The 26,698-nt window shown below is 48.0% G+C and overlaps 1 protein-coding gene across 6 annotated transcripts in view; it reads left to right on the top strand.

Annotated features, from left to right (window-relative positions):
* Nucleotides 1-26,698, top strand: part of Plxna4 (plexin A4) — a 353,917-nt gene that overhangs the window by 285,761 nt on the left and 41,458 nt on the right. For 4 of the 6 annotated variants that reach the window (XM_042695991.1, XM_042695992.1, XM_042695994.1 and 1 more), the window contains 9 exons: nt 6,169-6,265; nt 6,719-6,909; nt 9,687-9,838; nt 14,398-14,515; nt 19,496-19,632; nt 20,709-20,873; nt 24,574-24,667; nt 25,139-25,378; nt 26,279-26,425. In XM_042695991.1, the coding sequence (XP_042551925.1) occupies nt 6,169-6,265; nt 6,719-6,909; nt 9,687-9,838; nt 14,398-14,515; nt 19,496-19,632; nt 20,709-20,873; nt 24,574-24,667; nt 25,139-25,378; nt 26,279-26,425 (1,341 nt within the window). Of the gene's footprint in view, nt 1-6,168; nt 6,266-6,718; nt 6,910-9,686; nt 9,839-14,397; nt 14,516-19,495; nt 19,633-19,668; nt 19,722-20,708; nt 20,874-24,573; nt 24,668-25,138; nt 25,379-26,278; nt 26,426-26,698 lie in introns of all 6 variants that reach the window. The other 2 variants (XM_042695996.1, XM_042695997.1) reach the window with 2 other exon arrangements.

The raw sequence follows: 26,698 nt of genomic DNA, 5'->3' as shown, positions 1-26,698 counted from the left end.
CATCAGTGAGAGGTCCGCAGCCCTCACAGTCCACCCAAATACTATGAAGCACATTAGGGTCCCTAACTATGTATCCCCACCAGCTTGCTCCTCTTCTCACCTGGTTGCCTTCCAGCCATACTTCTAGTCTCTCTCGCTCTCTCTCTGGCTCAGTTCTCTGCACCTAGCTTTGTGGTAGCCAACATTAGATTTATCCACTGAAAACACTTTCAAGCTATGAGAAAGTAAATGTTTCTTTACAGTGCAAAAGAGAAGACAGAGGCCCAGGTGTAGGGCCTCAGCCAGGTTTGTAGGGCAGTACTGAGTTTGAATGCAGGATAGTGCACTTGCTAGGCAAGCACTCTACCATTAAAGCCATTCACTAGCCCTTTTTGGTCTAAATTATTTTCACATAGTGTGTCACTTTCTTCCCCTACTATCTCTACCACAAAAGCTGGCCCCTGACTCTAGTCCTTCTACCTATATCTCCCAAGTAGCCAGAATAAATAGATGAGACTCATTATAAGATGTTAAAGTCTTACTAACTTTTTGCCTGGAGCAGTAGTCTTCCTGATCTCTGCATCCAAAGTAACTGGTATTAAAGATGTAAGCCATTATGCTCTGTTTTGTTTTTTGTTTTTGGGTTTGTTTGTTCTTTCTTTTTTGCCAATCCTCAGGGCCAATCCCTGAGCCTCCATCTGCTCAAGGTTAGCACTCTACCACTTCAGCTATAGGACCACTTCCGGCTTTTTCTGTTTATGTAGTACTGAGGAATAGAACCCAGGGCTTCATGCATGCCAAGCAAGCACTCTACCACTATGCCACATTCCCAACCCACTCTGCTCAGTTTTGAGAACCTTGTTTAAGACCAAAACATAATAAATAAAAAATTACATTCATATGCAAGCCTTAGCAAGGGGCACAAAAGTAAGTAGAGGTTCCATTTGATGTGGGATAACCTGCTCCTGTGCAGAAGGTGAATGAGTTAGTTACTCAAGGTCATATAGTAGTGAAAGGCTGGCCAGATTTACAGTTACAAGTGGCTATGGGTATTTATATGCAATGATTGAATTTGTTGGCATGATGTGAGACCAGACAAAGGATTGTATGGAAACACCTTAGTTTTCCTACAGGACACAGTCCAGGGGGAAACAGAGATTAATGAAGCCCACAAAATTGCCAAAGTTTACTCCGCATTACAGAGATGGACTTGGTCCCTGCTCTCACACTCTGGAAACTCTAAATGTACCTCCTTAGTTTCTCATGTACACCTCCCCCATCTTCCCTGTCAACCAGGCTGTTTTTTCCCCAGATTTCTGCAGTGTTCTAGATTAAACCTGCAAGCAAAGGGTATATTAAACACCTCCTGCTTCCTTATAAATTTTGAGGCCAATGCAGACCAGCCCTAAGGGCTTGGCTCAGAGTGCTTTGCCCTTAATCAAGAAGGTCCCACTGGAAAGGAAGTCTGGGCCCCTCATTTGACTTGGCAGTTATGGTGGAGATTTCAGAACATAGAGAAAATAACCTTGTTTCCTGGGAGAAGCAGTCCTGGGGACCCAGGTAGCATTGAGAGGGAAGAAAGAATCTGTGATCTCAGTTCCCAGAAAGAGGGATACAAATATTACAAGGCACCTTGTGAGCCCTGTGTTGATTGGGTTAAGCACACAAAGGAACTCACATACAATGGCCTTATTCCTTTAAAACCCTAGACTAGAGCTTCTTCCATGACGTAGAGACTTAGCTTAGACTCCAGGAGGCTGGAAGGTCCCTCTGCTGTTCTATTTACTGTGAAAATTGGACACAGGTTGCGTTGCACTGCCCCCAGCATCCCCTAAGAAAATCTTGAGCAAGGAACAGGAGGACCCCAGAGCTATGCTGATCTCCGTCAGAATGCCATGTCACCAAGTGACTTATTTAGAAAAATTTCTCTTTTATCATCCTTGTCCCTGATAGTCATAGAAAACTAGGTGCCATCAGGTAGAATTAGACATGAGGAGAGGATTATCTTTTAGATCCTGTTGGCAGAGGGCCTCAGAGGCCCAGAAAGGATAAGTGGCTATCCTATCCCCAGGACACACAGCAAGGAAGGTACAGACTTCAATTACATATGAATTACATTCCATAAACAAAGATCAGGCAACAGCAACAAATATATATGTATACATATGTATATGCATATATATGTATGTATGTATAAGCAATGGGACACTTTATATCTAGCTTTGGTGTTCACTGAAGCAAGCTCTAACCAGAGCAGACTTTGGTCAGCCTCAGAGAGGATAATACAAAGAGATTGTTTTGTTTTTAAGTCCATGAACAATCTGGAGGTGGAGGGAGGAGGTTCCAACAGCAAACCCCTGGGTTATGGTGGCTTTAGGAGGTTAGTAACAGAGATCTCAGAGGAGAGCAGAGAGAAGAGGGACTAGATGTACAGATGGCATTGCTTCCAGCCCCACTATTTGGGGCTAGGCCCTAGACCAAGGGCTGCAGACCCAGGGGACAGTGTGAGGAGAAGAGGGTGGGTCCCAGGCAGCCACGGAGGGGAGCCACTATGGGTATATGGCCTACTTTAGATCAAGGCTCCAGCAAAATGTCAAGTGCTGCTAATAATAGAGTCTACAACCTCCTGTCAGGCTGGCAGTCACGCAAGGGACTGGGCCACAAAGGGCACTGGCTGGCTCCAGTGCTGGTTGTGCCGACCTGGGGTGCCAGGCCCAGCTGCCAGAGTCTCATGCCAGCCTCACGTGTTCTTCAAGTACTTTCCCATGTGCAAAACAGAGATGGAGAGAGAATTAGGAAAAGATTTTGTCCCTGGAGCACAGCTGAGAGCCAGGCCATTGAGCCCTCCGAAGTCCCAGGGCTCCATACCAGGCTCAGACTAGTTTCTTGTGTAGTGTTATACTGCACAGCCTTGTTGGTCCACATACTAGAACTTTCCAGCAAAATTCTTGATCCCGGGGTGGGGGGGGAGGGCTAGGGTGGGGGGAATGCTCAGAGGCAAGAGTATCTCAATGCTTCAGGGGTCCTGTCTGCCTCAGAAGGAATACAGGCGGTGGGTCACACTTCCTGGAGATAATGAGTAAAATCATCCATTAGCCAAGCCAGTGATGTGCCAGACCTTGATTGAGACACTTAACCTCCTGGCCTCCAGGAACCTGTAACACGTAAGGCCCAGCACTAAGCTTTGTGCAGATTAACTGCCTGCTGATTACAGGGAGCTATATAAATGCTAAGTGAAGCTGGGTGGGGATAGCCTGGGGGGTGGGGGGGGGAATGGGAGCCAGAGAGCCCTGCTAAGCTGGTTCACTCTTGTGGATTCTGGTTATCTGCCAAGGAAGAGTCTCTGGACACAGTGACTTCCTTAAAGACCTTAGCAGGAGGGGTGTAGGCATACCTGGGGTTAATGATTTCTACAATATTTCAGAGTTGTGATCCCAGGAATGAGGGAGAGAAAGATAAAAGCAATGCTCAGTGTATCTGATCATGTAAGATGTTTTTATTTTCAGATATTTCAAAATAGAAAACGCACGCACACATGTGCACGCACTAGGACACACAAACACTGTCATATGCACACAGCCCATATGTACCCCAGTGTCTGGCACAAAAACACTCAGTACATGCTATTATTATTTCACACAAATATAAACACAGGCAGCACAAACAGAGTTTCACAGAGCATTCCCAGGTGTATCACATAGATTGAAATACATGATAATACTTGGGAATCTGGGTGCTGGTGGCTCATGTCTATAATTCAAGCTACTCAGGAGACTGAGATCTGAGGATCAAGGTTTGAAGCTAGCCCTGGCAGGAAACCTATGAGACTCTGATCATCTATTAATTAGCAAAAATCTGAGGTGGAAGTTTGGCTCAAGTGGTAGAGCGGCACCCTTAAGTAAAACAAACAAACAAACAAATGAGAATGCCTGATTTCAAGTACGGGCACACAAAGAAAAATGTTTAGCAGCTGAGACTATTGACAAGCACATTATACTCTGTGTGTACAGGGGGTCCCAAAGTAAGGGTCCTGAAGCTTCTGTTAACATTTGGCTAACTCCTCTCCAGTCATCACCTCTTTTGGATCCCACCCAGACCAGGCCTAAGGGACTGAACCTGGGCTCCAAGCCTGACTTAGCCATGGTAGCATCCCTGCAGAGGCCAAGCTGGTCCCCAACATTGACTCCAGTGACAGATGATGCTCAGCCTGGGTTATTGAAACAGCCAGCCCCATCCACAGCCCTCCAGCCAGGAGTCTGACTGAGGTCTTGGACATCTTTCCCCATTGGGGCCTTTGAAGAAGAAGACATGAAGTGGGAAGAGGAGATGGGGATGGAGGCCTACAAATGTTCTGGCTTTTTCTCTTATATGAGGAAGGGAGGTCTGCTGATTTTATACACTTCTTCCTCCATTGAACCAGCCCCTGTCTCCCTGCTTGTGACCATGGAGTCTCCAACCAGAAGCCCAGAGGAGCGCTTTCAAAGTGCTCTTCATCTCCAGACAGTCAAATTCAGCATGTCTGGAGTAGGGTCCTGGAATCTGTACTTCCGCCTCGATACTAGGGGCTTTGCTTTATCATGTGGGCCCAGATGCACCCATCACAAGAGGGAGTCTGTGAGAGTATAAATGGCACACTGCAAGCTATTATAGAAAAACACCAACTGAGGCCTCCTGGCCTGGCATATAAGAAGTAGGTTAAAATTTTTGGACCCTAGAGTAGAAACCCAAAGAATCCTGGACCCAGAACCTGCTCATGTTACTGTTTAGGACCTTGTGGCATGTTCACATTGGGACTCATTCTGCAATTCAAGGACTTGGGAAGATGTCTGGACTGCGGATCATACAATCACCTTGAGAAACTTTTATGAACAGGCTATATCTCTACTTAAAGACAGAGGCATGGACCCTGGACCCAAGATTATCTCCAGGCTGCCGTTCCCAGAGCCTATGATCAGAGGAAAGACACTTCTCCCACACACCCCCATCCTCAGTCCACCTTCCTTTGCTGTCTATCAATACCCTAATAGCCCAGCCCACCCCCCCCCAAACCTTGTCTCTAGGCTCAGCTCAAAGAGCCCATTACCTTTGCTAGTACAACTTTACACCTACCAAGTCCCCTGGATGAATCTTTTCAACAACTTGCTAACCCTCTTCCCCTCCTGTACAGAAAAATCTGTCCCAATTCAATTTCCCTCTCCCACCGATGGGAAAGTCTGATAGAAAATAAGAAAATCACCAGGTAGAGATTAGAACTGCAGCCCAGCCTCCAAAGGAGGCTCTGCTCACTAGCTGAGTACTGAGAAGTACTGCTCTACAAGGCAGAGTAGAGGCCTCCCAGCACCCCCAGTCTTCCCCCACTTTCCATTCTCAGGACAGCCAGGGTGGGAGCAGCAGATCCTGAAGAGAGCCAGGCAGAAGAACATCAGAATCAGCCCTGGCACCCAAAGGCAGCAGTGTGGCAAGGAGCTGGACCTCAAGGCAGTGAATGCCTTTTGAGTTCTGCCCAGGTTCCCAGGCTTGTCCTCAGGGGTCCAGTGGGAAGCCCACTTCTTACTCTAAGCTCCTGGCTGTCCTCTCTCATCTCCAGCCTCCCATTCCCTCCAGAGCATAGCCCCTTCATGCATATTCTCTGCAACCACATCCCCTACCTGACAGAGGATCTGCCCTCTCCAGGTCTTTGTGAAAGCCAAGATCTGCATGCTTCCTAGAAATGCGAAAACCACCAGTAAGCGTGGGCATGGTAGGGCCCAGTGGCCAGTGCTCTTTAAGTTGTTGGGAAGAAACTGATTCTTCCTTCCATTAAGTTTTATGGGAAAAGCCTAGCTGGGCAGGAACAGCCTCCAGTGCTCCTCACAGAGACCCACTGGCAGTGAAAGCTAGTCCAGTCTGCTCACTAAACCAGCCTCCACACAGGTGTGCGTTCACACAGCTCTGCTGTCCTTCAGGTATGCTATGGAAGCCCGGCCCGCTCCTTGCTTTGTCTTTCCATGCCCTCCACTTCCCCTGTCCATATATACATGTGCATGCACATATCCAAATGTACACAGGCATGGTGGTCCATTCATACAGAGTCTTGCCCAGTCCTTTGCCCTGTGTGCTCTTGAGGGCCCTAGGCTGGCCACTTGGGCATCCTTAGAATTCTTCATGGCCAACTTTCTCCTCTCCTCCTCTGTCCTGGTCTGGCTGCAGTATTCCTATGAAGGGATGGAGATTAACAACTTGCCAGTGGAACTGACAGTGGTATGGAATGGACACTTCAACATTGACAACCCAGCTCAGAATAAAGGTATGGAAGGACTTCACCCTGACCTATGAGCAGTTGTCTGTCCCTCTCAGGCTCTGGCTTCTTCTTCGCATCCAGTGCACACTTCCTTCATGGGCATGGGCTCTGCACAGCAGGGGTCCCAGGAGGGGAAGGGAATGAGTAAAGAGTACTGCCAATGACTGCTGAGTCTGGGCTGGCATTGAACTGTGATCCTTAAATCTCAGCCTCCTGAATAGCTAGGATTACAGGTGTGAGCCATCAATGCCTGGCTTGACTACTGAGTCTGAATGGAGACACTCAGCCTCCGCAGTTAGTTCTTCTCAAGCCCAGAGTCCTTTCCAGTCTTCTCTGAGTCACAGTGACAAATGGCCCGTCAATGCCATCACCCCAGCATCCAAGGCTGGACCTTGTCCTGGTCGCTGACTGCTCTCAGCACCTTCCCACCCCAGCACTTCTCGCCCTTGTCTTCTCCAGTTTTTCTCTACAAATGTGGGGCGATGCGTGAGAGCTGTGGGCTGTGCCTCAAGGCTGACCCAGACTTTGAATGTGGCTGGTGCCAGAGTCCAGGCCAATGCACCCTGCGTCAACACTGTCCTGCCCACGAGAGCCGGTGGCTAGAGCTGTCTGGTGCCCACAGCAAGTGCACAAACCCACGCATCACAGAGGTAAGCCTGAGCTGGCCTAGCAGCCCACTTCAGCTTCCTGAGCCATGCCCACCTTGTCAGGAGCTGGGGCAAGGTATTCATCACCCACTATGACAGGGCTGCAGCCCTCTTTGGCTTTGTAATTAGTGAGAACAAACTGGCACTTGACTTGGTGCAGTTGTACAATTCTATTCCCTGATGCCTAGCAATGGAGGACACAATCCAAGGCCTTGTATGTGTGTCCATGGTTACCTTCCTATCCTTCACCAGTTCATAGCAACCCTAGGGCTGCTAGGAATACAGTACCTCAGACCAGATAGTGTAAACCTCAGAAATGTACATGCTCACAACTCCGAAGTTCCTCCTAAGGAAAGAATCAGTGTGGCCTGGCTTCTTGGCCTGCAGATGGCTGTCTTCTCCCCTTGTGTCCTCTCATTGTCTTCCCTCTGTAAATGTCTCCGTGTGTCCCAATTGCCCTTTTATTATATTTTTATGAGAATACCACCATCATGTTGGATTAAAGGTCACTCTAATGACCTCATTAATGCTTTATGGCCTCTACAAAGACCTATCTCCAAATAAGGCCACATTCTGAGAACCTAGGTCTCCTTGAAACTTCCACATGTGAATCTGAGGAGGGACACAATCCAGCCCATCCGCCACCAAAGCAAATGTTCTTAACACCCTGTCCCAGTGCTCAGAGGCAAGTATTTGCTCTGCCCAGAGGGTAAAGAAGGGCTATAGATGTAGCTCGATGGCAGACTACCTTCTCTAGCATGTAGGTCATGAGTTTAATCCCTAGCACTACCAAAACCAGAGTGTGATGAAAATGGTCCTGACTCTCAGGCCTTCTGAGTCTTAGATTAAGATCCTTCACCATGATGATGGGTTTGCACTGTCTCACTCACAAAATGAGACCATCAGGGACTGTCACTCCACCTTAGGATGGTCCTCAAAATATGTCTCACACCTAAGCTTCTTCACTTTCTACCTTCCTGATTATCTGGACGTTTCAAGTTTTTCTCGACCCCTGTTTCAGCTTCCTGTGTGGAGAAGGTTCCATTCAGAAATTTTCTGACTGAGGAAATGTATTGGAAGATTTAATCTATAGGCTTGGAGCAAGAAGTCAGGTGGACTCCTCTCTACCCACTGTCCCTAGCTCTGTACCCAGGCCCTGATACTCACACTCCTCCTTCTCAGGCCATTAGCACTTCTGTACTTCCTCCATAGAACTTCTGTCCCAGTGTTCTTAACAAGAAGCCATCCCTGGGCCCACGGCACATGGCAGCTCATGGTGTGTTAGGTCCAATTTGTTTTCTTTTTGGCTGAAGTCCAAGAAAACCACAGGGAGGAGGTATCAAATAGAACATATTTCCATGTATGAAAGTCTATTTAGTGCTCTCCATACTGGCATTGGCCCTCCAGGGAATCTAGACTGGGCCAAAGATAAAACTGCTTTCACAGGATGACAAGCTAGAGCTTGAATCTCATGCTGGATTCACCTGCTACCATGTGTTAGGGGTACACTGGGGGACTGGCCGTCCATCTGGGCAGGCATTAGGGGAAAGCTAGACCCCTCTCCCTGCCTTCTCCACATCTGCCTGCCTGTCCCATACAGAAATGGGCCTGTGTCTTCAAGGAAGCAGTTTTTCCACTATCATGGGAATCCTTTCACCTCTCACAAATACTCATGCCCACAGAGGAGAGATTCAAAAGGCAGGAGGCAGCTGGACCACTGCAGGCGAGCAGTTTCTCTCTGCAAAGCTGCCATTAAAGGGAAGCCCAGCCTATTATTTTTTGCCCTCCCCAACTTCCACCCCAGGATGGAGCTCAAGTTGTGACCCTTGCTGAGAAGGGCCAATGGACACACTGGGAAGGGCTAGAGGCTCCTGCCATTCTGCTCCCCCACGGGGCCATGATGCAAATACCAGGACTCAGAGGACCAGGTGTAGAAAAAAAGCCCTTCTTTGGTGTATAGAATGTGGGAAGTAGTCATTGGCTTGTGGTCACTGCCTGCAGCTCCCAGCTCAGCACAGACAGGCCCTTACTTACAGAGAACTAATGTTCATATCCTAATCATAAGGCCCATGGTGACCCTGTAAGAAGGAAGGAGAGGCATACTGACCAGTGCATCCAGGTGAAGTCTAAATTAAGTGAAAACGAGCCCAGCAATGAGGCAGTGGCTAGGACAAATAGCTGTACAACTCCAGAAAGATGCTTAGAGAGGTGTGGTTTCCAACATAGTGATAGCTCATGCTATGAATATGGCATTTCCTCTGACAAGGCCATAAGAGCAGCAGCACATGTCCCTGTCCTTAGAGGCTTGTGTGAGAAGAGGGGGTGCTGAAGTAGAAAGGATAAGGAGACAGACAAGAATCAATATTATCATCAAAGAAATAAAAGAAGGGGTCTTGGAATTTCACTTATGGGAAGTAGCATTTGAGAAGGATCTCCAAAGAGGGGTGGGATGATCCTAGGTGTAGAGAGCTGTGTGTGAGGGGAGGTCTTGTTCTTATGGAGCGTGAAGCCAACCCAGGAGAAGGCTGGAAGGTTTGCATCCTAATGTTTTATGGATTACTCAGTCCTCCTACAGTGACCTTATTCTCCTGTGAGATGGAATGATCCACCAGGGCCTTTGAACTGGGTTTCTAAGACCACATACACACACAGCTTGCATTATCTGAAGGCTAGGGCCCATTATTGATAGCCCCAGACCTATTCAAGAATGGATAGTCAAAGAACCATCAAGTAATGGTGCTTCTTGTGGCCTTTACAATCACTTCTCTTCCTCCCTGCAGATAATCCCAGTGACAGGCCCCCGGGAAGGGGGCACTAAGGTTACCATCCGAGGGGAGAACCTGGGCCTGGAATTCCGGGACATCGCTTCCCATGTCAAGGTGGCCGGCGTGGAATGCAGTCCATTGGTGGATGGCTACATCCCTGCAGAACAGTAAGTGGAAGCCACCTGAGACACAGCGAAGAGCAGGAGGAGAGGGATGATATAGCCGTACAGGCCGAGTCTCCTTGATCTGAAATGTTTGAATTGGGGATTCCTCCCCACCCCACCCCCACTGCCAGATTTTAGAATATATGTTATATATGATCAGATAACTTGAGTCTGAATTTTAAACACAAGATTCACTTATATTTCTTATCTGCCTTTTACACATAGGCTGAGGGTAATTTCATACAATGCTTTTATTAATTCTCTGCAGAAACCCAAATTTCATGCTATAGAATTTTCCAGTTATAGTGTTATGTCCATATTTCAAAAGTTTCAGATTTGAGATTTTTCTGATTAGGGATGGCTCAACTTGGACAAACAACTCCTTGATCGTAACAGACACTCTCAAAGCTGTGACAGGTAAAATAGAGACTATCCCCAGCCTTTTTACAGCGTGCAGGGAACCCATTACTCCCCACCCACCAACCAGTGACTGGCTGTACCGGGGACACATAGAAAGAGGCAAAGGTCATGACTGGGAGAGAGGAGAAAAATGAATGAAACCTACTTAAGGCAAGCAGTAGAGGTGAGACAAAGCAAGGTCAGACAAATGTGAACTCTGTTTCCTCTGTTGTCTCTAGCACCCTACTCATACACCCCATCCCTCATCATGAAGCTGATCCTTTGGAGGCTGAAAATGAAACCTCACTCCTCTTCTCAAGCCTATGGGGACTTCATGTTCTTTTTATCTTTGTCAAGTCTATTGGCTCACAGAATTCAGGGGAAGGGCATTCAACAGGTGACCTTGACCTCTAACCCCAGCTAGACGACGAGATTCAGGAGTCATCTATTGCCTTGTAAATAAATAAACACTATTTTCCAGCCCAGCAAACACAACTGAGAAATGCTTGCCAGCACAGTGGAATCTTATTCCGTACTGTCTGTCTTACTGCTCCTCCCAGTATGCAACCTTGTCACCTGTCTTGTGTACGTAAGGCACAGGCTGCTGGTAAGGCTGAGTCTCCTCAGGATATAGTGACTCTGAAATACTGTTGACCTTGATTCTTCCTGGGTCTTCCCAAAATACTCATAGCAGATGAGATGACTTAAGAAAGGCTCAAATCTTGGTAGGATGCTCACCTCCTTGGTCTTTCAACCCTCCATTACCAAAAGAACTCTACATGGCTCCTACCGCTTTTTCAGACCTTCCTAGAAGAGTCAAAACAAAGTAGGCTACTGTACCATGATATGGAAAGTTTAAAACACATCTACTCTAAACTCGTGTGAACAGGCATCAAAAGTATTATATAAAGCCTCATAATTATAATAGTGATAGTACTAAGATCCATAGAATGAAATAGAACAATTAGGAAAAGAATCTTAGTATGCAATGAAGGTGACTCAAATCAACAAGGAAAAGCAAGATAGTCCAATAAATGGTGTTAGTTAACTCCTGAGAAAAGTAATATTTCAGATTATCCACCGAAAATGAATCCCAGATGGATTAAAAAGGCAACTGTAAAATATGAAACTGTGAAAAGAGTAGAAGAAAGTACAGGTGGAAATGTATTTGGTTTCAGGAAGGGGAATGTGTTCTAAGTATAATTTCAAAAGAAGATAGTATAAAGGAAAAGATTAGGGGCTTGGGGTACATTAAATTTTAAGACTTGAACATTGAACATCATTGTAAGCAAAGTAAAAACATGAATGATAAGCTGAGAATACTTATGCTATATCATAGTTAATAGATACTTTTTCTAAACAGATACAGAAGTTTTAAAAATAAAATGCAGATCTCACAAAACAAGCAAAGAACACAAATGTATAAGTCACTGCATGTTTGAAGAACTGAGAGCCATGTGAAATATAAATTAAAAGAATGGAGAATGCTTTTTAAACATCACTGTGCCCACAGTGTGCCCACTGTGGAGGAATAGGAAGATATGGGAAGACATGGGAAGTATCACTCAAGATGAGAACGTAAATTGGGACAACAGAGATATGTACCAAACGTATGTAGTCTGGTCAAGTGTGATGGTGCATGACTACAATCTTAGCACTAGGCAGGCAAAGGCATGAGGATCAAGAATTAAAGACCATTCTGGGATACATAGCAACATCTTATCCCATAAAAATTAAACAGCCTAAAAAAATCTGTAAGGGTTGCCAAATGGAAATGCCCATGCAGTTCAGGCAGAAGAGGGGAGAGAGGGGAAGAGAGGAGAGCTTGGGGAGGGAAGAAGAGAGAGAAAGAGAAAGAGAGAGAGAGAGCAAACTGACAGCTACACAAGATGGAGTTGGGTAGAGCAAGAGGAATTAGGGTAGGAGGAGAGAGATCACATAAAGCCACAGCAGAAGCAGAGGTGACCTCAGTGGATGGGGAAATGACCTCAGAGCCTGGAGGACCTCCCACTGCCCCCAGGCATGCCAGTTGCCTGGGTTACAGGTGCTGGGCAAGGACTTCTAGGGTGCACTGAGAGAGAGCCAAGGGGAGAGGCCATTTCTTTCCAGCATACCTAACAAAATCTATAGTTTAGCCACCAACCATACTTCTATACCATTCCCTAAATAACTAAACTACTCAACTGTTTATAAGCAAAAATGCTTATTTCAGCCTTATTCATAATAGCAAAAATCCAGAAGCAAATTGTATACCTAAAAATAGGGAATTCATCAACTCAATGAATTACTGCACAGATGTTCCTCAATTTATGATGGGGTTACATTTGGGAGCAGGGGCTGCATTGAGTGACATCTACCACTGAGCTACACGTCAGAGTCTATTTTAGTGTGTGTGTGTGTGTGTGTGTGTGTGTGTGTGTGTGTGTGTGTGGTTTGGTTCATTTGGCTGGGTTACTTGAAGTACAAGAAAAGTTAGGATAAGTAAATACCCACCAATAGGAAGATGATGATTTTAGTCATAGTGCAAAATATTGCAAAGCTGTTAGAAAGAATAAAATAGAGCAAGGTAGAATAATAGGAAGGAAAGTCTATGGTGTATTGTTAAGTAAAAATAAGTATATAGAACAGTGAGTATGTTATATTTTATTTTTATCTTAAAAAGTACGTTTCCTATATGTGTTTATTGTATATACACACATGTACATGCATGTATATGTACACATTTTATACATATGCTGACATTTATATTTGCATAGATACATACAAAACACAGAGATAATCTAGGCATTTACACACAGTGTGATCGAAAAAGGATACTCTTAGGACAAGAATACAAAGGCTCAATGCTAATGTGCATCTGATCATATAAAACAGTATTTAGCAAAACGACCTCCAAAAACAAATAAATAAAATATACAGGTATGTAAATACAGTGATTTCTCATTTTCCTCAAGGAATTGGTTTCAAGAACCCTCAGATACCAAATTCCATTGATATTCATGTCTCTTCTATAAAATGACAAGAATTTGCATATGTACATCACTCCTATGCCTTCAATCATCTCCACACAACTTATAATGCCTAAGTCAATGGAAATGCGATTAGTGGTTTTTGTGCTGTATTGTTAGGAAATAATGACAAGGGAAATGTCCACATACGTTCTGTACAGGTACCATTTGTGGAGGGATAATTTTGCTCCATGGTTGGTGGGATCTAGAGACATGGATCCCCTGGATGTGGATGAAGAGGCCTGACTTTTCTGTACCTCAGATTCTTAGCATGTAAAATGGTGTATTTGTATCACACATTTCCTCACAAACACACACAGTATCTTCCTACCTGGACTAAAAGCTGGAGAGGAGAAGAAAGCATGGTGCTGAAGCAACCTCAGCCTCAGGAGTAAGTTGCTCCCAGATGAGGACTGAGAACCTGAGATTACTTCCACATTCTAGGTCTGACTTGCTGAGAACCTGTGGGTAGCTCACCTTCCCACCCTGCACTGAAACATTTTCCTGCCTCTTGCTAACCACTGAGTTCAGAGTTGGGTCAGAACACTCGGGACCTTCCTCTAGGCTCCCTTGAGTTTCCTCATTTTCTTTCCTTCCTTCCTTCCTTCCTTCCTTCCTTCCTTCCTTCCTTCCTTCCTTCCTTCCTTCCTTCCTTCCTTTCCTTCCTTTCTTTCCTTTTTTCTTTCTTTTTTTCTTTTTTCTTTCTTTCTTTCCTTTCTTTCTCTTTTTCTCTATTTCTCTTTCTCTCTCTCTCTTTCTTTCTTTTTTGTCAGTCATGGGGCTTGAACTCAGGGCCTGGGTGCTGTCCCTGAGCTCTTTCACTCAAGGCTAGCCCTCTACCACTTTGAGCTACCATGCCACTTCCAGTTTTCTGGTGATTGATTGGAGATAAGAGTCTCACAGGCTTTCCTGCCCAGGCTGGCTTGGAATCACAATCCTCAGATCTCAGCCTCCTGAGTAAGATTACAGGTGTGAGCCACCAGTACCCAGCAGGTTTCCTCATTTTTTGAAAGCCAAGAAGGAGCCCTGGCAGGGAAGCATATGTGCCTTCAATCCCTGCTCCCTGCTATCCCTGAGATCTCCTGCATGACAGAGGACCGGGGTAGGTCATGTCTGGATCCTGTGGCTCATGGGATGTCTTTTCACCTCTTGCAGGATCGTGTGTGAGATGGGGGAGGCCAAGCCCAGCCAGCACGCCGGCTTCGTGGAAATCTGTGTGGCTGTGTGTCGGCCTGAGTTCATGGCCCGTTCCTCACAGCTCTATTATTTCATGGTAAGTCCTGGCCACTAGAACCCTGGCCAGGAGAGGTGCAGGCCACCACACACTTCAACATCATTGCTAGGTCTGACTAGACCTCGAAAAAAATGCAGGGCAGGACTCCCTACATGAGTCCTGTCTCAGGGAGTGAGCACATAGCCTTTGAAATCCAAAAAGTCAGGTCTCCAATCCAGATTAGCTGTACCTGGCTGTGGGGCGCCAGATAATGTGGGTTAGCCCTTAGGCCGCCATCTGCCCATGTGGCTGAGAGCTGTGGTAGGTGAATGAGAATGTGGGCATCCCACAGAGACTCGTGGAATTTGTGCCTACGGTGCACCACTTATTAGTTGGGAGAACTTAGACACGCACATGTTTAACTTTTGGGGGCTCAGTTTCTTCATTTGTAAAATAGCATCTACAGCACAGGATGGTGTATATTTTTTTTCTTTCTAGTATCATCTCTTTTATTATGCGTGATTGCGAATCCCACTGCTATGCCCTGATCTTTCCCTGTACACTCAGCCAGCCCAGCCCCCCTCACTCTTCCCACCATAGACCATCACTCTTCATCTGCTCCTTTCGCCACAGTTTCACAGCCTGCCTGTCATACCCACCCACCTTTCCCTCTCCACACCCTCAGCTCCGCCTCCCAACCCTTCTATCCCCTCTCCTCCTCCTTGGCCTCTCTGAAGGTCTCACTCTAGCCCCCAAGTCCTCCAGCTTCACCCTTCCATCTCTAAAAGGATGCCAGACTTCAGGAAGCTCCCGACTTTACAGGGTTGGTGGGGACATTCACAAGTTCCCCACCACATACCCCATCATTTCCATGACTAAACTTCTCAGATGCATGACAGCAGGGTGCTGGCTGCTTTTGGAAGCCGGAAGCCTAAAGGCATGGATTCTGCCTAGACATTCAGTGCTCTAAAAATATTGTTAGGAAACTCCACTCTCCTACTTCCTTTCTCCTTCCTCCAGTTCTCCCTCCCTCCTTCCTTCCTCCCTTTTCTCCTTCCTTCTCATTCTTTTTCCTTCTCCCTTTGACTAACAGTCATTTATCACCTCAAAAAAAGTGCCTCTTATTATATGTTTTGATGAATATGTGTTTAATTAAATTGAATGTTCTAATAATTTGTCCCGGGTATGGGATTACACATACAGCTCCTCTCTCAGAAGACCCATGGTCTGGGGAGATAAAATCAACCACAGGCAATGTTGTAGGCACGTTGAGGTAAGCCTCAGAAAAGCTGCAGGTTAGATGCTTCTTCCACCTGGCACACCGAGGCTTCCCCCGATCTCGGCTGTTGAGTAACCGTCTGACTCTGGATGCCGCTGGCTGTCACTAGACACGTGGATGGTGCCGGCTGGGTATCGGGCCTAACATCTGGCTCTGAAATTGCCTGCAGCAGAGGTGAAAAGGGAGGAAATCACAGCATGGCCTAAGGAAGCCCTGGCCTTCCGCTGCCAGTCAACTGGCCAGATTCTTGTGGATGGCAGCATGGACAATACCAGGGCAGTTTTGACCTCAATGAGCCCCCTTTTTCTTGGGGTTTCAACTGCTGTGAGTCCCCTGAGAGCCTCTCACTTCTTGAGACCAGCTCCAAGGCCACAGACCCCTGTGTGTCCTACTGTTATCTCCGTGCGACCCATCCAAGCTGTTTGCCCCCAATTGTGCCCCCTCCCTTCTCAGCCACTCCTGCTAGTGGCCTGTCCTCCAGGCACACAGACTTGGCACACAGTGGCTCTGCTTCCCTTGCTTCTAGTTTCAACCCCCAGTCAGCCTCAGCTTCACTCTCTGATTCTCTTTGTCCCAGCTGGGACCTCCTGTAGTCTTTCCTCTGAGACCACTCTAACCCAAGCATCTTTTCAGAAAACAAACAAACAAACAAACACGAGCCCATTCCAGTCTCCTTCTCCCTGTGAGATGCTGCCAAGATCCTCTGTGAGGCCCCCTACTCAATCTCTCTCAGGCTATGGCCTGCCTTCCTCGAATCCCACCCCCCTCCATCTCCTTCCCCTGACACACCAAGCCAGCCACTTACTCTCCCGAACCAGAGTCCTGCCCTTTTCCCACTCCTTGCTCTTCTCCAAACATACATACCTATTCTGAGGACACCACCCTGTGACCCCGTCTTACTGCTCCGGTGGCATCTGCTCACTGTGCCCAGTGGTCACCTTGGGCTCTGCTCCTCTTTGCAGCCCCATAAGCTTTTGGAGACAAAGCCAATGCCTTCATCTCTGTGCTGGCCCTCACGGTATGTGGGCACTTCCAACCTGATGATGCATGCTAGGGTCCCCTGGGGGCCTGACCAAAACAACTGGACCACACTCCCTACTTCTTCAGCCACGCTCGGCAGGGGTGGGGGTGTTAACTTGATCAGAAAGCTTCCCGGTAACCCCAGTGTGCACTCTGGGCCGACAGGAGTACAGCAGTGGTGGAGATGCTCTATGGCCCCCATACTCTCTGCTGTAATTCCTTTTTTCCTCCCTCCTTTCCTTCCTGCTTGCTTGCTTGCTTTTTTGTACCAGTGCTTGATCTTAAATTCAGGACTTGCACACTCACTTAGCTTTTTCTGTATAAGACTGGTGCTTTAAACTTGAGCCACGCCTCCATTTTCAGCTTTTTGCTGGTTCCTGGGAGATGAGAGTGTCACAAATTTTTTGTGCTGGGGCTGGCTTTGAGCCTCAATTCTCAGATCTCACCCTCCTGGGTAGTTGGGATGACAGATGTAGGCAGCCAGCTCCTGACTTCCCTAATTCTTATTAGAATCCCCCTACAGGATGGTTTTCACCCTGGAGCAGGATGTATGGGAATCTGACGTATCAAGAAGAAATGTCATTGATGGAAGAGGAGATGGAAAGGTGGACTTGTCCAGGGCTGACTGATTTCCTTGTGGACCCCAAGTGGCAGGCACTATACTAGAATAAGACTAATGGGGTTAGATGTGCACTGGAAGATGGGATGGAAGGAAGGACCGAGAAGGGGCCACCAGATGAGGAAAATTAGATCCAAGGAGCTGTCAGGAGCCATGGGGGCAGACACCACCAACAGTGGAATTGCTCTATTGCAGCTGAGGCTCCAAGACCAGCGTCAGTTCTGTGTTTGAAGGACACCTCTAAGGAATTACCGCTGAGGAATTCCACAGGCCCTCTGGGGAAGAGAGAGAATGGTGTGAGAACCGCAGCCTCCCTGCCTCCATTTACACATTGGGGTCATGAAGCTCCCGCACCACCCATGGAGCTCTGAGGCAGTCCAGGTGGAAATGAGGGGTAGAAAATCCCGTGAGTGTCAGAAGGGATTCAGGAAGGGAGAGATTCGTCCCCACCTCTGTCCTCCCCGCAGCCGGGTAACACTCCTTGGGGCTCACAAAGGAGCCCTTCTTCTCTGGGGTCCTGGGCTGTTTGGGGACAGGACATGTTAGAGAGTCCTTTGTAGAGGTGCCGCTCAGAACCTGAAGCATGCTGGGAGTTTGTTTCCATGGCCAGTGCTGAGTCTTCCTCAGTTTCCCTACAAAATGAGGCCAGCTGTACTGTGTGGTTTGTTCTCCCTAAACCCACAGGCCAAAGCCAGATTGGCACCCCTGGTCTTGTCACCACCTCTGGCAATACTGGACTTGAACTGAGGGCCTCAAGAGCGGCATCCCTAACCCTTTTGTTTGTTTGCTTGCTTTACTTCTTTTTTCACATAGGATCTTATGCTTTTGGCCTCGGGTCAACCTCTCACCCCTGCCTCCCCAATAGCTGTATTGCGAGCATGCACCATTACACCAGGCCCCATTTCCATTTGTGGAGCCGAGTGAGAAGCTGGCACTTCATGCAGAATTTGAATTCCCATGCAAACCCCTCGTGAAATATTAATGACGCATGACTTGAATAATCAGTTTCTCACAATTCTAAGGCTGTGTCTGTATCACCCTCTTCCCACCCCCAGAATAATGCCCCCTCCAGTCTACCCCTGTAGGCAAAGCCCACAGGGATTACTTCTCTACCTAGCTAGGTACTGGCAGAGAGTGCTTGTTCTCAGTCTCTTCAGTTTTCCTGGGCTTGATCTAGACTTATCCCCGAAGCCTTGTGCACAGATAGAACAATAGGCGGCTTCTCTGTTCCCTTTCCATCTCAGGGGAGTTCATTGGGCCTAGGGAGTATTTGGAAAGATGTGAGCTACCTATGAATTACAGAAAACAGTTGTCCTGAGTAATAGAGGAAACCATTTTGGGGCCCAGACTTCTGATTATGTGACCAGAGAGGTTTGCCAATATCTCATCATAGTCACACAGCATGATTCAAAGAGAGCTGAGAAAAGGGCGCTCTTTACACCCCTTCACCCCATCCTTCTCCCTGGCAAGGATTTCAAACCAAGTAGAACAGGCCACACCTAATAGGACAGGCCAGCTTGGGCCTGCAAGTGTCTCCAAGTGTGCCCTTGTAGATTTGCCCTAAAGAGACCAGCATTCAGACCAGGCCCTGGGCATGCCGGCTCCCAAGGGAGATGGCCAGAAGCCCTGGGAGCCAAGTGTGTTGAGCGTCATTGCTGAGCATTCATTCTTTCAGGGCAAGGTGGCGGAGGAAGGGAAAGAGAAATCTTCATTTAAATGCAGATACAGGCTTCTCACTTGGGACTGAAGAAAGTTTTTCCATTAAAATGCTAATGAAAGAATAAACCGCAACTCCAAATCCCTGGCCGTCAAGGGCTTTCCTCCCAGCCCCCAGCCCCAGCCTGGCTACTCCTAACACCTCCATCCTAGCAGAAGGCTGTGTGTGGGGCAGCTGCAGGTCCTCCTACATGGTGGTCATTGTTCTAGCCACCAGCACTCTGGGCGGCTCTCTGGAGAAGCACAGGGACAATGGGGAAGGGGCATGCCACATTCCCCAAAGGAAGGAGAATCAGAGCTCCCAAGTCAGATGCTGCTTCTGAGCAGTGTGACCTTGGGAAAGTTACTTAACCCCTCTGCATCTCATCTGGGAAGTGGACAATAACCCTCACTCTTTGCTATGCAGACGCTGACCCTCTCAGACCTGAAGCCCAGCAAGGGGCCCATGTCCGGGGGCACCCAGGTCACCATCACCGGCACCAACCTGAATGCAGGCAGCAATGTGGTGGTGATGTTCGGAAAGCAGCCCTGCCTTTTCCACAGGTAACCAGCTCAAACAGGTAAACCTCTGGGGAAAAGTCAGAGCTCCATGGAGATGAGAGGACAGCCACTTCCTGGGCTAACTCTTGGAAGTCCTGGCTCCTCCCTGTGAGCATGGGTGTGCTGTGCTGTCCTTGGGAGAGGGCAGAGGCTGGGCTGAATGCCTATTGGGCATGCCTTTCCTCAGAGGGCATCCATGCTGCTGGCCATCATTCGGCCAGGTACCCCACACCAGCCTCTCTGCAGAAGCCACAGAGCAAGCTCAGGGTTTATGGCTGTCAGTCTCTCTCCAGCTGTGGCCCAGGAGCCAGCAATGACTGCCCAGAGATAACTGGAATAGCTCTGAGGCTGAGGCCAAGCAGGCGACTTTCATTGTGCTAGCCCAGAAAGAGCCTAGGGGAGGAGAAACACATGGCTCATCCAGGAAGGGCCTAAAAGATGTGGCTGGCCTGAGGGAGAGGTTTCCCTAGAGGGGCTATGCTGAATGCTCTGACAGATCTGAAGTCAGACCAGGCCAGGCCTTGTGTTAGCAGTGCTAAAGAAACAATCATTCTGACACTTGGTAAAATGATAGGGATGAATTCTTTCAGAATGTTGTAGTAGTCTGGAGTCTGTCACAATAGGGGATAAGACAGAGCTCAACTCCAAATGCAGGGGAGATAGCTGGGGATGGACTAAGGGGGTGGAGAACGAAAACTAGGAAGAGAAAGGGAGCCTGGGAATTCTTACTAGGCTGATTTAAAGGGATTGTTGCTGAGGGCAAGTCATGAGGACCAGATTTGTGTGTGTGTGTGTGTGTGTGTGTGTGTGTGTGTGTGTGTGTGTGTGTGATCAATCAGGATATCCTGGCTAAAAATAATGTCAGGTAAACTAAACAAGGCCCCCCCAAGATCAGGCCTATTTGAAAATCTGACTCATCTTGGTCAAAGAGCCTCTGAATCTGGTCCTTGAGCCTTACCTCTGGCCAGTGCTTGTCCTCTGCTCTTGAGGAGCCTGACACACTGGGCAGAGGGAGCTGCCCCAGGACCACCATCCCATCAATGCCCAGGGGGCTCAGTACACTGCCTTCCCTCCTCCAGGCGATCTTCATCCTTCATCGTCTGCAACACCACATCCTCAGACGAAGTACTAGAGCTGAAGGTGACAGTGCAGGTGGACAGGGCGAAAATCCGCCAGGACCTCGCCTTCCAGTACGTGGAGGACCCCACCATCGTGCGCATTGAGCCTGAGTGGAGCATCGTCAGGTAGGAGCTGCCCCAACCGTCCCTCCATGCCTCAGACCTCAGTTTCCTTCCTCGGTGCTATAACTCCAAGGAAAGTTCTGGGAACGCAGTCCTGTTTAGAGGTTGGATGGTGCAAGCCCCAGCCCAGAGGTCAAGCTCTAACCAGCCAGCATTCACTCATGACCCCAGCCTCAGGACTGGTGGAGCTCTTGGTGGTAATGCCCACAGCCCCGGTCAAGGTGCCTGTTTGATTCCTCTGTACCTCACCTCTGCTAAATATCAGCAGTCATTCTGGTCCTGCCTCAGACTGAGGTATGGGGAAGAAGGAGGAAGCTCAAGGTCAACTTCTTTCCTCCTCCCTAGGCCATGCTCTATCCAGTCTGTCCCCATCCTCTGTGCTTCAGGGGGCCTGCTGACCGCTCGTCCTTGTAGCCTGCTCCCTCTTGGCCTGCTTGGCTTTGTCTCTTCCTCTACTACAAACTCCTCAAGGGCACAGTTTGGGCCTTGTTCCTTGCACTTTCCCCAATGTTCAATATGGATATACTAAATGAATGTTCCAGAAGGTGGACCTAAGTGTTGGATACCGTCTTAGGAAGACCCTGGGGCAGGAGTGCAGCTTTTCATTCATTCGCCTGGGGCAAGTCACAGTTTCTTGCTGGGACCCCATCTTTTGGGTAATTCTGGGGATTTGGAAACTTCGAGCTCTCTTGATCTTGTGGAGATGAGGAAGCTGTGTGGAGGGTGTCCCATGAAGATGTCTGGGAAGCTGCTCTGTGGGACGGCAAGGGGAGCAGGGACAGACAGGAAGGACAGAAGGACAGACAGGGGGCTCATCCCAGGCTGCTGCTGATCAGACAGGTGGCCTTAACAGCTTCCTGGGCCCAAGGAGGCCCACCTGTGAGCTCCCCCACTGGGCAACAAGGGAATGAAGTGAGAGACAGCACCCTAGGGGAGTACAGTGCTCAGCTCAATGTCTTCCCTGCCCCACTGTCTGCGCAGGGGCCAAGGAAGCCAGAGAGGACAGCATGAAGAAATGTTAGGGCAAGTGGAGTTATGTATGGCTCAAGTGGTAGAGTGCAAGCCTTGAGCAAAATAGCTAAGCAAGAGCACAAGGCCTTGAGTTCAAGCCCCAGTACTGGCACACACAGGCAAAAAAAAAGTTCTTCAGGATAAAGTGAGGTACATGGACATAGCCTGTGTGTAGTCTAAGAAGCCATCTTTAAAACCCAAAACACACCAGTCACCTGCTTTTGTAAATAAAGTTTTATTGGAACAGGGCTATGCTTACTTTATCTGTATTGTCTATAGCTGCTTTCCCATTACAAAGCGGAGTGGAGTAGTTGTGACCGGGACCATATGGCCTGCAGAGCCTAAAATATTTACTGTCTAGTCCTTTCAGAAAGTTTGCCAGCCTCTGCCTTTTTTAAAATTATTATTGTGAAAATACTGTACAGAGGGGTTACAATTACATGGGCAAGATAATGAGTACATTTCTTATCAAGCATTGTAGCCTCCTCCTTTGTTTCCCCTTCCCATCCCTTCCCATCCTCCCCCCGCCCCCCCACCCAATCCTCCCCGCTCCCTCTCCGCCCCCCCCCGCCCCACCAAAGTTGTAAAGTTCATTTTTTCAACATAACAACTTATACATCACATTGTTGCAGTGGGTCCACCTGTAACCCTATTTAAATGATTTGTTTTTTTCCTTCCCCTCCACAAATTATACCAACCTCAAATACAGTGAAAGCAGGGGTTATACCATGGGGGAGGGACATACAAAACAACAAAGAAATAATCTTATAAATGCGTTAGAAACAATCGCATGAAAGAAAAAAAAATTTGAATACAGATCTTAGGGTTCATTTCCCTAACATCAACTTATCTGACCTTTTCTGCTTGACTCAGACATATACTAGATACTGCAAATAAGGGAAACCATGGGACCTATGTTTCTTTGCAGCCTCTGCTTTTATCACCAGAGAGAAGGCTAAGGGCATGGAGTATGGCGGCCTCAAGAGTCACTCTGTAAGGCTTAACCTGGAAGTGTTAGTCACTCTGTAAGGTCTAACCTGGAAATGTTAGCCAGGGTCTTAATGCAGATGAAGAGCAAGAGGGACAGAGGAGGACACAGACCATCAAAGGCTACTCTGTATTTGGCCCCTGAAGAATAAAGGAAGTTGATTATTTCTTTGTGTGTGCCTCACTCTAGAAGCTCTGTGACTCGGAGGCATACACTCTGGCTGAATTCAGGCCTTCTGTGTATCATCATCACAGAAATAGAAGTGTCATCCCTCCTGGCACTTGGCAGTATCTCTGAGTCATGCTCATGTCTAGGAGGTTGGAGACACATTCTAGGACTACCAGCCAGCTCTAGTGTTTTTTGTTGTTGTTGAAAGTCAGGCTGGGGAGTGTTTGCACAAGGTATGGCTTTGATTGGCACACTCTGCCTAGGTAGCTCAGAGACAGTGGGGCAGAGAGTCTGCAACCATGCATGGAATTGACAACTGAAGACAGGGGATAGCTGGAGGCCAGAAGCTCTTTTGGACGTTGCTGTAGGTAGTAATATTCCTTGGGTATCACAGGAATTATCTTATGGACACACACGTGCACACACACATACTCAAGGAGAAAAGGAAGGAAGTAACAGAATATCTACAATTGGACAAAGGCTAGGTGTGGCAATTCATGCCTGTAATCATACTCAGGAGGTGGAGGTAGGAATACCATGTCTGAATCTGGCCCAGGCAAAAACACAAGACTTTTAATTTAAACAAATTAAAAGCAAAAGGGCTACAAGTGTGGAAGTGTAGAGTGCCTTCTTTGTAAGCACGAGGCCCTGCATTCAATCTGGAGTACTGGGAATAAAAATATATTAGTCAGATTGATAGATGGTCAGACAGACAGACAGACAAACAGACAGATAGTAGATATTCATGTGGATGAAACTGTCAAGGATTCTTACCCACTTATAATTTTTAATCAGCCTGTAGCTGGTTAACTTGCTAAATCTTGCTTTAGATAGCAAATTACTCTTGAGTTCTGGGAACCAGGGCTTCTCTTGGGACAGGGAAGTGGCATCCTTTTTAAAGGTGATATGGGTATGACTCTCCCAAGTTCTCCGCATCAGCCTACTTCCCTACCCCCATGTTCCAGAGGCCTGGGTTCTGCATCGTGTCACACATGTGCTGTGCTCCTGGAGGAGGTGTCTGAGTGCTTGGGCTTGTTTCCTTCCCAGGTCTCAGCTCCAATGAGAAAATGTGCAGCACAATCTCCCAGGTTTGGAGGGCAGATAGCTTCAACTTTAGAGGGTCTATATCTAGAGGTAGGCTTCTAGTAGACTAGGACCAAGTGTGGAAAAGTCCCCAACAGCCATGAGAGCTGAGGGATGAGACCCCAGACCCCAGGCCAGGCCTCAGATACCAAGGGGCTGTACAGTACCTATGCTTCCATAAGCTGTCGTTGTTCAAAATAAGCCCAGGGATGGATGCCACAGCATCTGTTGTTACTTCCTTCCCCTTGGCTGCTGGGATGTTTATTCTTGATAGCACATAGCTTGTCCTCCTTGTCCCCACATATAGTGTTGTGCCACCTGCTTTTCGTTATTGTCACAGTGCATCTTCATCGTCATTGTCATCATCATCATCATCACCTCCATCATGGGCACATGCCCTCCCTTCCTTTTCTGGTACTTGATTCTCACAGCTCTGTCTTTCTTCCTGGGCAGTGGGAACACACCCATCGCTGTCTGGGGGACTCACTTGGACCTTATCCAGAACCCCCAGATCCGTGCCAAGCATGGAGGGAAGGAACACATCAATGTGAGTGTGGGTGAGCAGGGCCTGGGGAGGAGGTTCCCACTCAGCATGCCACCTTCCCAAAGGGTGGGGCTCCCCAAGTCCCCAGGCTTGTCCTGACCCATATGCCAGTCACCAAGCCTGTGACACCTAGGAGTGGGGGATAGAGGAGCAGATGCTTGGGTATCTTCAGCCTTTAGGAGGTGCAGGTCTACATGATCGATTACTTCCTGGGGTTTCATACATACCCTTCTTCTCCCTTCTTCTAACACCCCTGCTCCTTCCTAGCTTACAAATACCTAGTTATTGCCATACCCATCTGGTAAAAACCAGAGTTCTGTGACAGCCACATAGCATAATCTATTAGCACCCAAGTGTGTGATCCTGGCTCAGTCATCCATAATCCTCTGCATTTGACACCCCAGGAGACCTGTCATGGGGGGTAGGGTGGGTATACACACTGTTTATCATCGCCCTCCTGGACTCCTCCCACAGATCTGTGAGGTGCTGAATGCTACGGAGATGACCTGCCAGGCACCAGCCCTTGCCTTGGGTCCTGACCACCAGTCTGACCTCACCGAGAGGCCTGAGGAGTTTGGCTTCATCCTGGACAACGTCCAATCTCTGCTAATTCTCAACAAGACCAACTTCACCTACTACCCCAACCCTGTGTTTGAAGCCTTTGGTCCCTCAGGAATTTTAGAGCTCAAGCCTGGCACTCCCATCATCCTTAAGGTAGAACAAGGGTGGGGAGAAAGGAAGCTACTACATTGGTTGGGTGAGGGGTTGTTCTGGTCACAGAAGGCCTGTGACTTCTGGCCTCTGCAGATTTCATAAGCAGCCTCTCAGCTATTGTGTACCATATCCTTCTTTATGGGCTCAATACTCCCAGGGCAGGCAGATTCATCTAGGAAAGCTTTTGTCCTCAGCACCCAGGAACCGAGCAGTTAGAGGTTTATACTGTTCCCCTGCAGCCCTTTGCTAACCACAGCTTGAGTTTTCTTGGGGCCACAAATCGCAAGATAATTTTAACTCCTATGACCATTTGAACCAACTGGTAGTGACTGATTATACCTCTCTTTTGAGAAGGATACCGAGGCTGCATCAAGGATATGCTGACAGAGTTGCTTGATTATTGACTTGCCACTGGTAGACAAATGGTGATCTAAATCCTGCATTAGTTTGTTTTCAGTTACTGTCACAAAACACTTGAGGCTAGCACTTACAAAGAAAAGAAGTTTAATGAGCTCACAATTTTGAAGTCAGAAAGTCTAAATAGCCTAGCACTGGCTCTTATAAGGTCATCACAGTGGAAACAGAGAGTGAGGAGACATCACTTAGTAAGACAGGAAGCTAGTGGGCAGAGAGAGAGGGGGCCAGTAATGATCTCCCAATAGACACCCTCCCCCATCCATTTCTTAAAGGTCCCACAACTTCTTAACAATACTGCATCAGGTGCTAAGCTTTATGGAAAAAAACCTCATCCAAGACATGGCAGGTACCACAGATTCTCTAGATTTATACAGACAGTAGCCTCTCCTGCAGTATGATATATCCAGGTAGGAATCCCTGGCAGGAGCCAGTAGCTATAGTCTTGGCTCAAGGGTTGAAATGAGGGCTTTCCTGTCTGTCCAGGGCAAGAACCTCATCCCACCAGTGGCTGGGGGCAACGTGAAGTTGAACTACACCGTGCTGGTCGGGGAAAAGCCATGCACCGTGACTGTGTCAGATGTGCAGCTGCTCTGCGAGTCCCCCAACCTCATCGGCAAGCACAAAGTGATGGTGAGGGGCAGGACTGCATCCTGGCAGAGGGCAGGAGGGATGCTGGGTGTGAGTGGTCCAGCTCCATCGGGCTCTCAGGGCAGGAGGAGGGATGCTGGGTGTGAGTGGTCCAGTTCCATCGGGCTCTCAGGGCAGGAGGAATGCTGGGTGTGAGTGGTCCAGTTCCATCGGGCTCTCAGGGCAGGAGGGATTCTGGGTGTGAGTGGTCCAGCTCCATTAGGCTCTCAGGGCAGTAGGAGGGATGCTGGGTGTGAGTGGTCCAGTTCCATCGGG

Source organism: Dipodomys spectabilis, unplaced genomic scaffold (assembly GCF_019054845.1).
Source record: "Dipodomys spectabilis isolate Male_0828 unplaced genomic scaffold, ASM1905484v1 ptg000197l, whole genome shotgun sequence".
Lineage (NCBI taxonomy): Eukaryota > Metazoa > Chordata > Mammalia > Rodentia > Heteromyidae > Dipodomys > Dipodomys spectabilis.
Note: the sequence above shows the minus strand (reverse complement) of the source record. Positions and strands in the feature narration are given on the sequence as shown.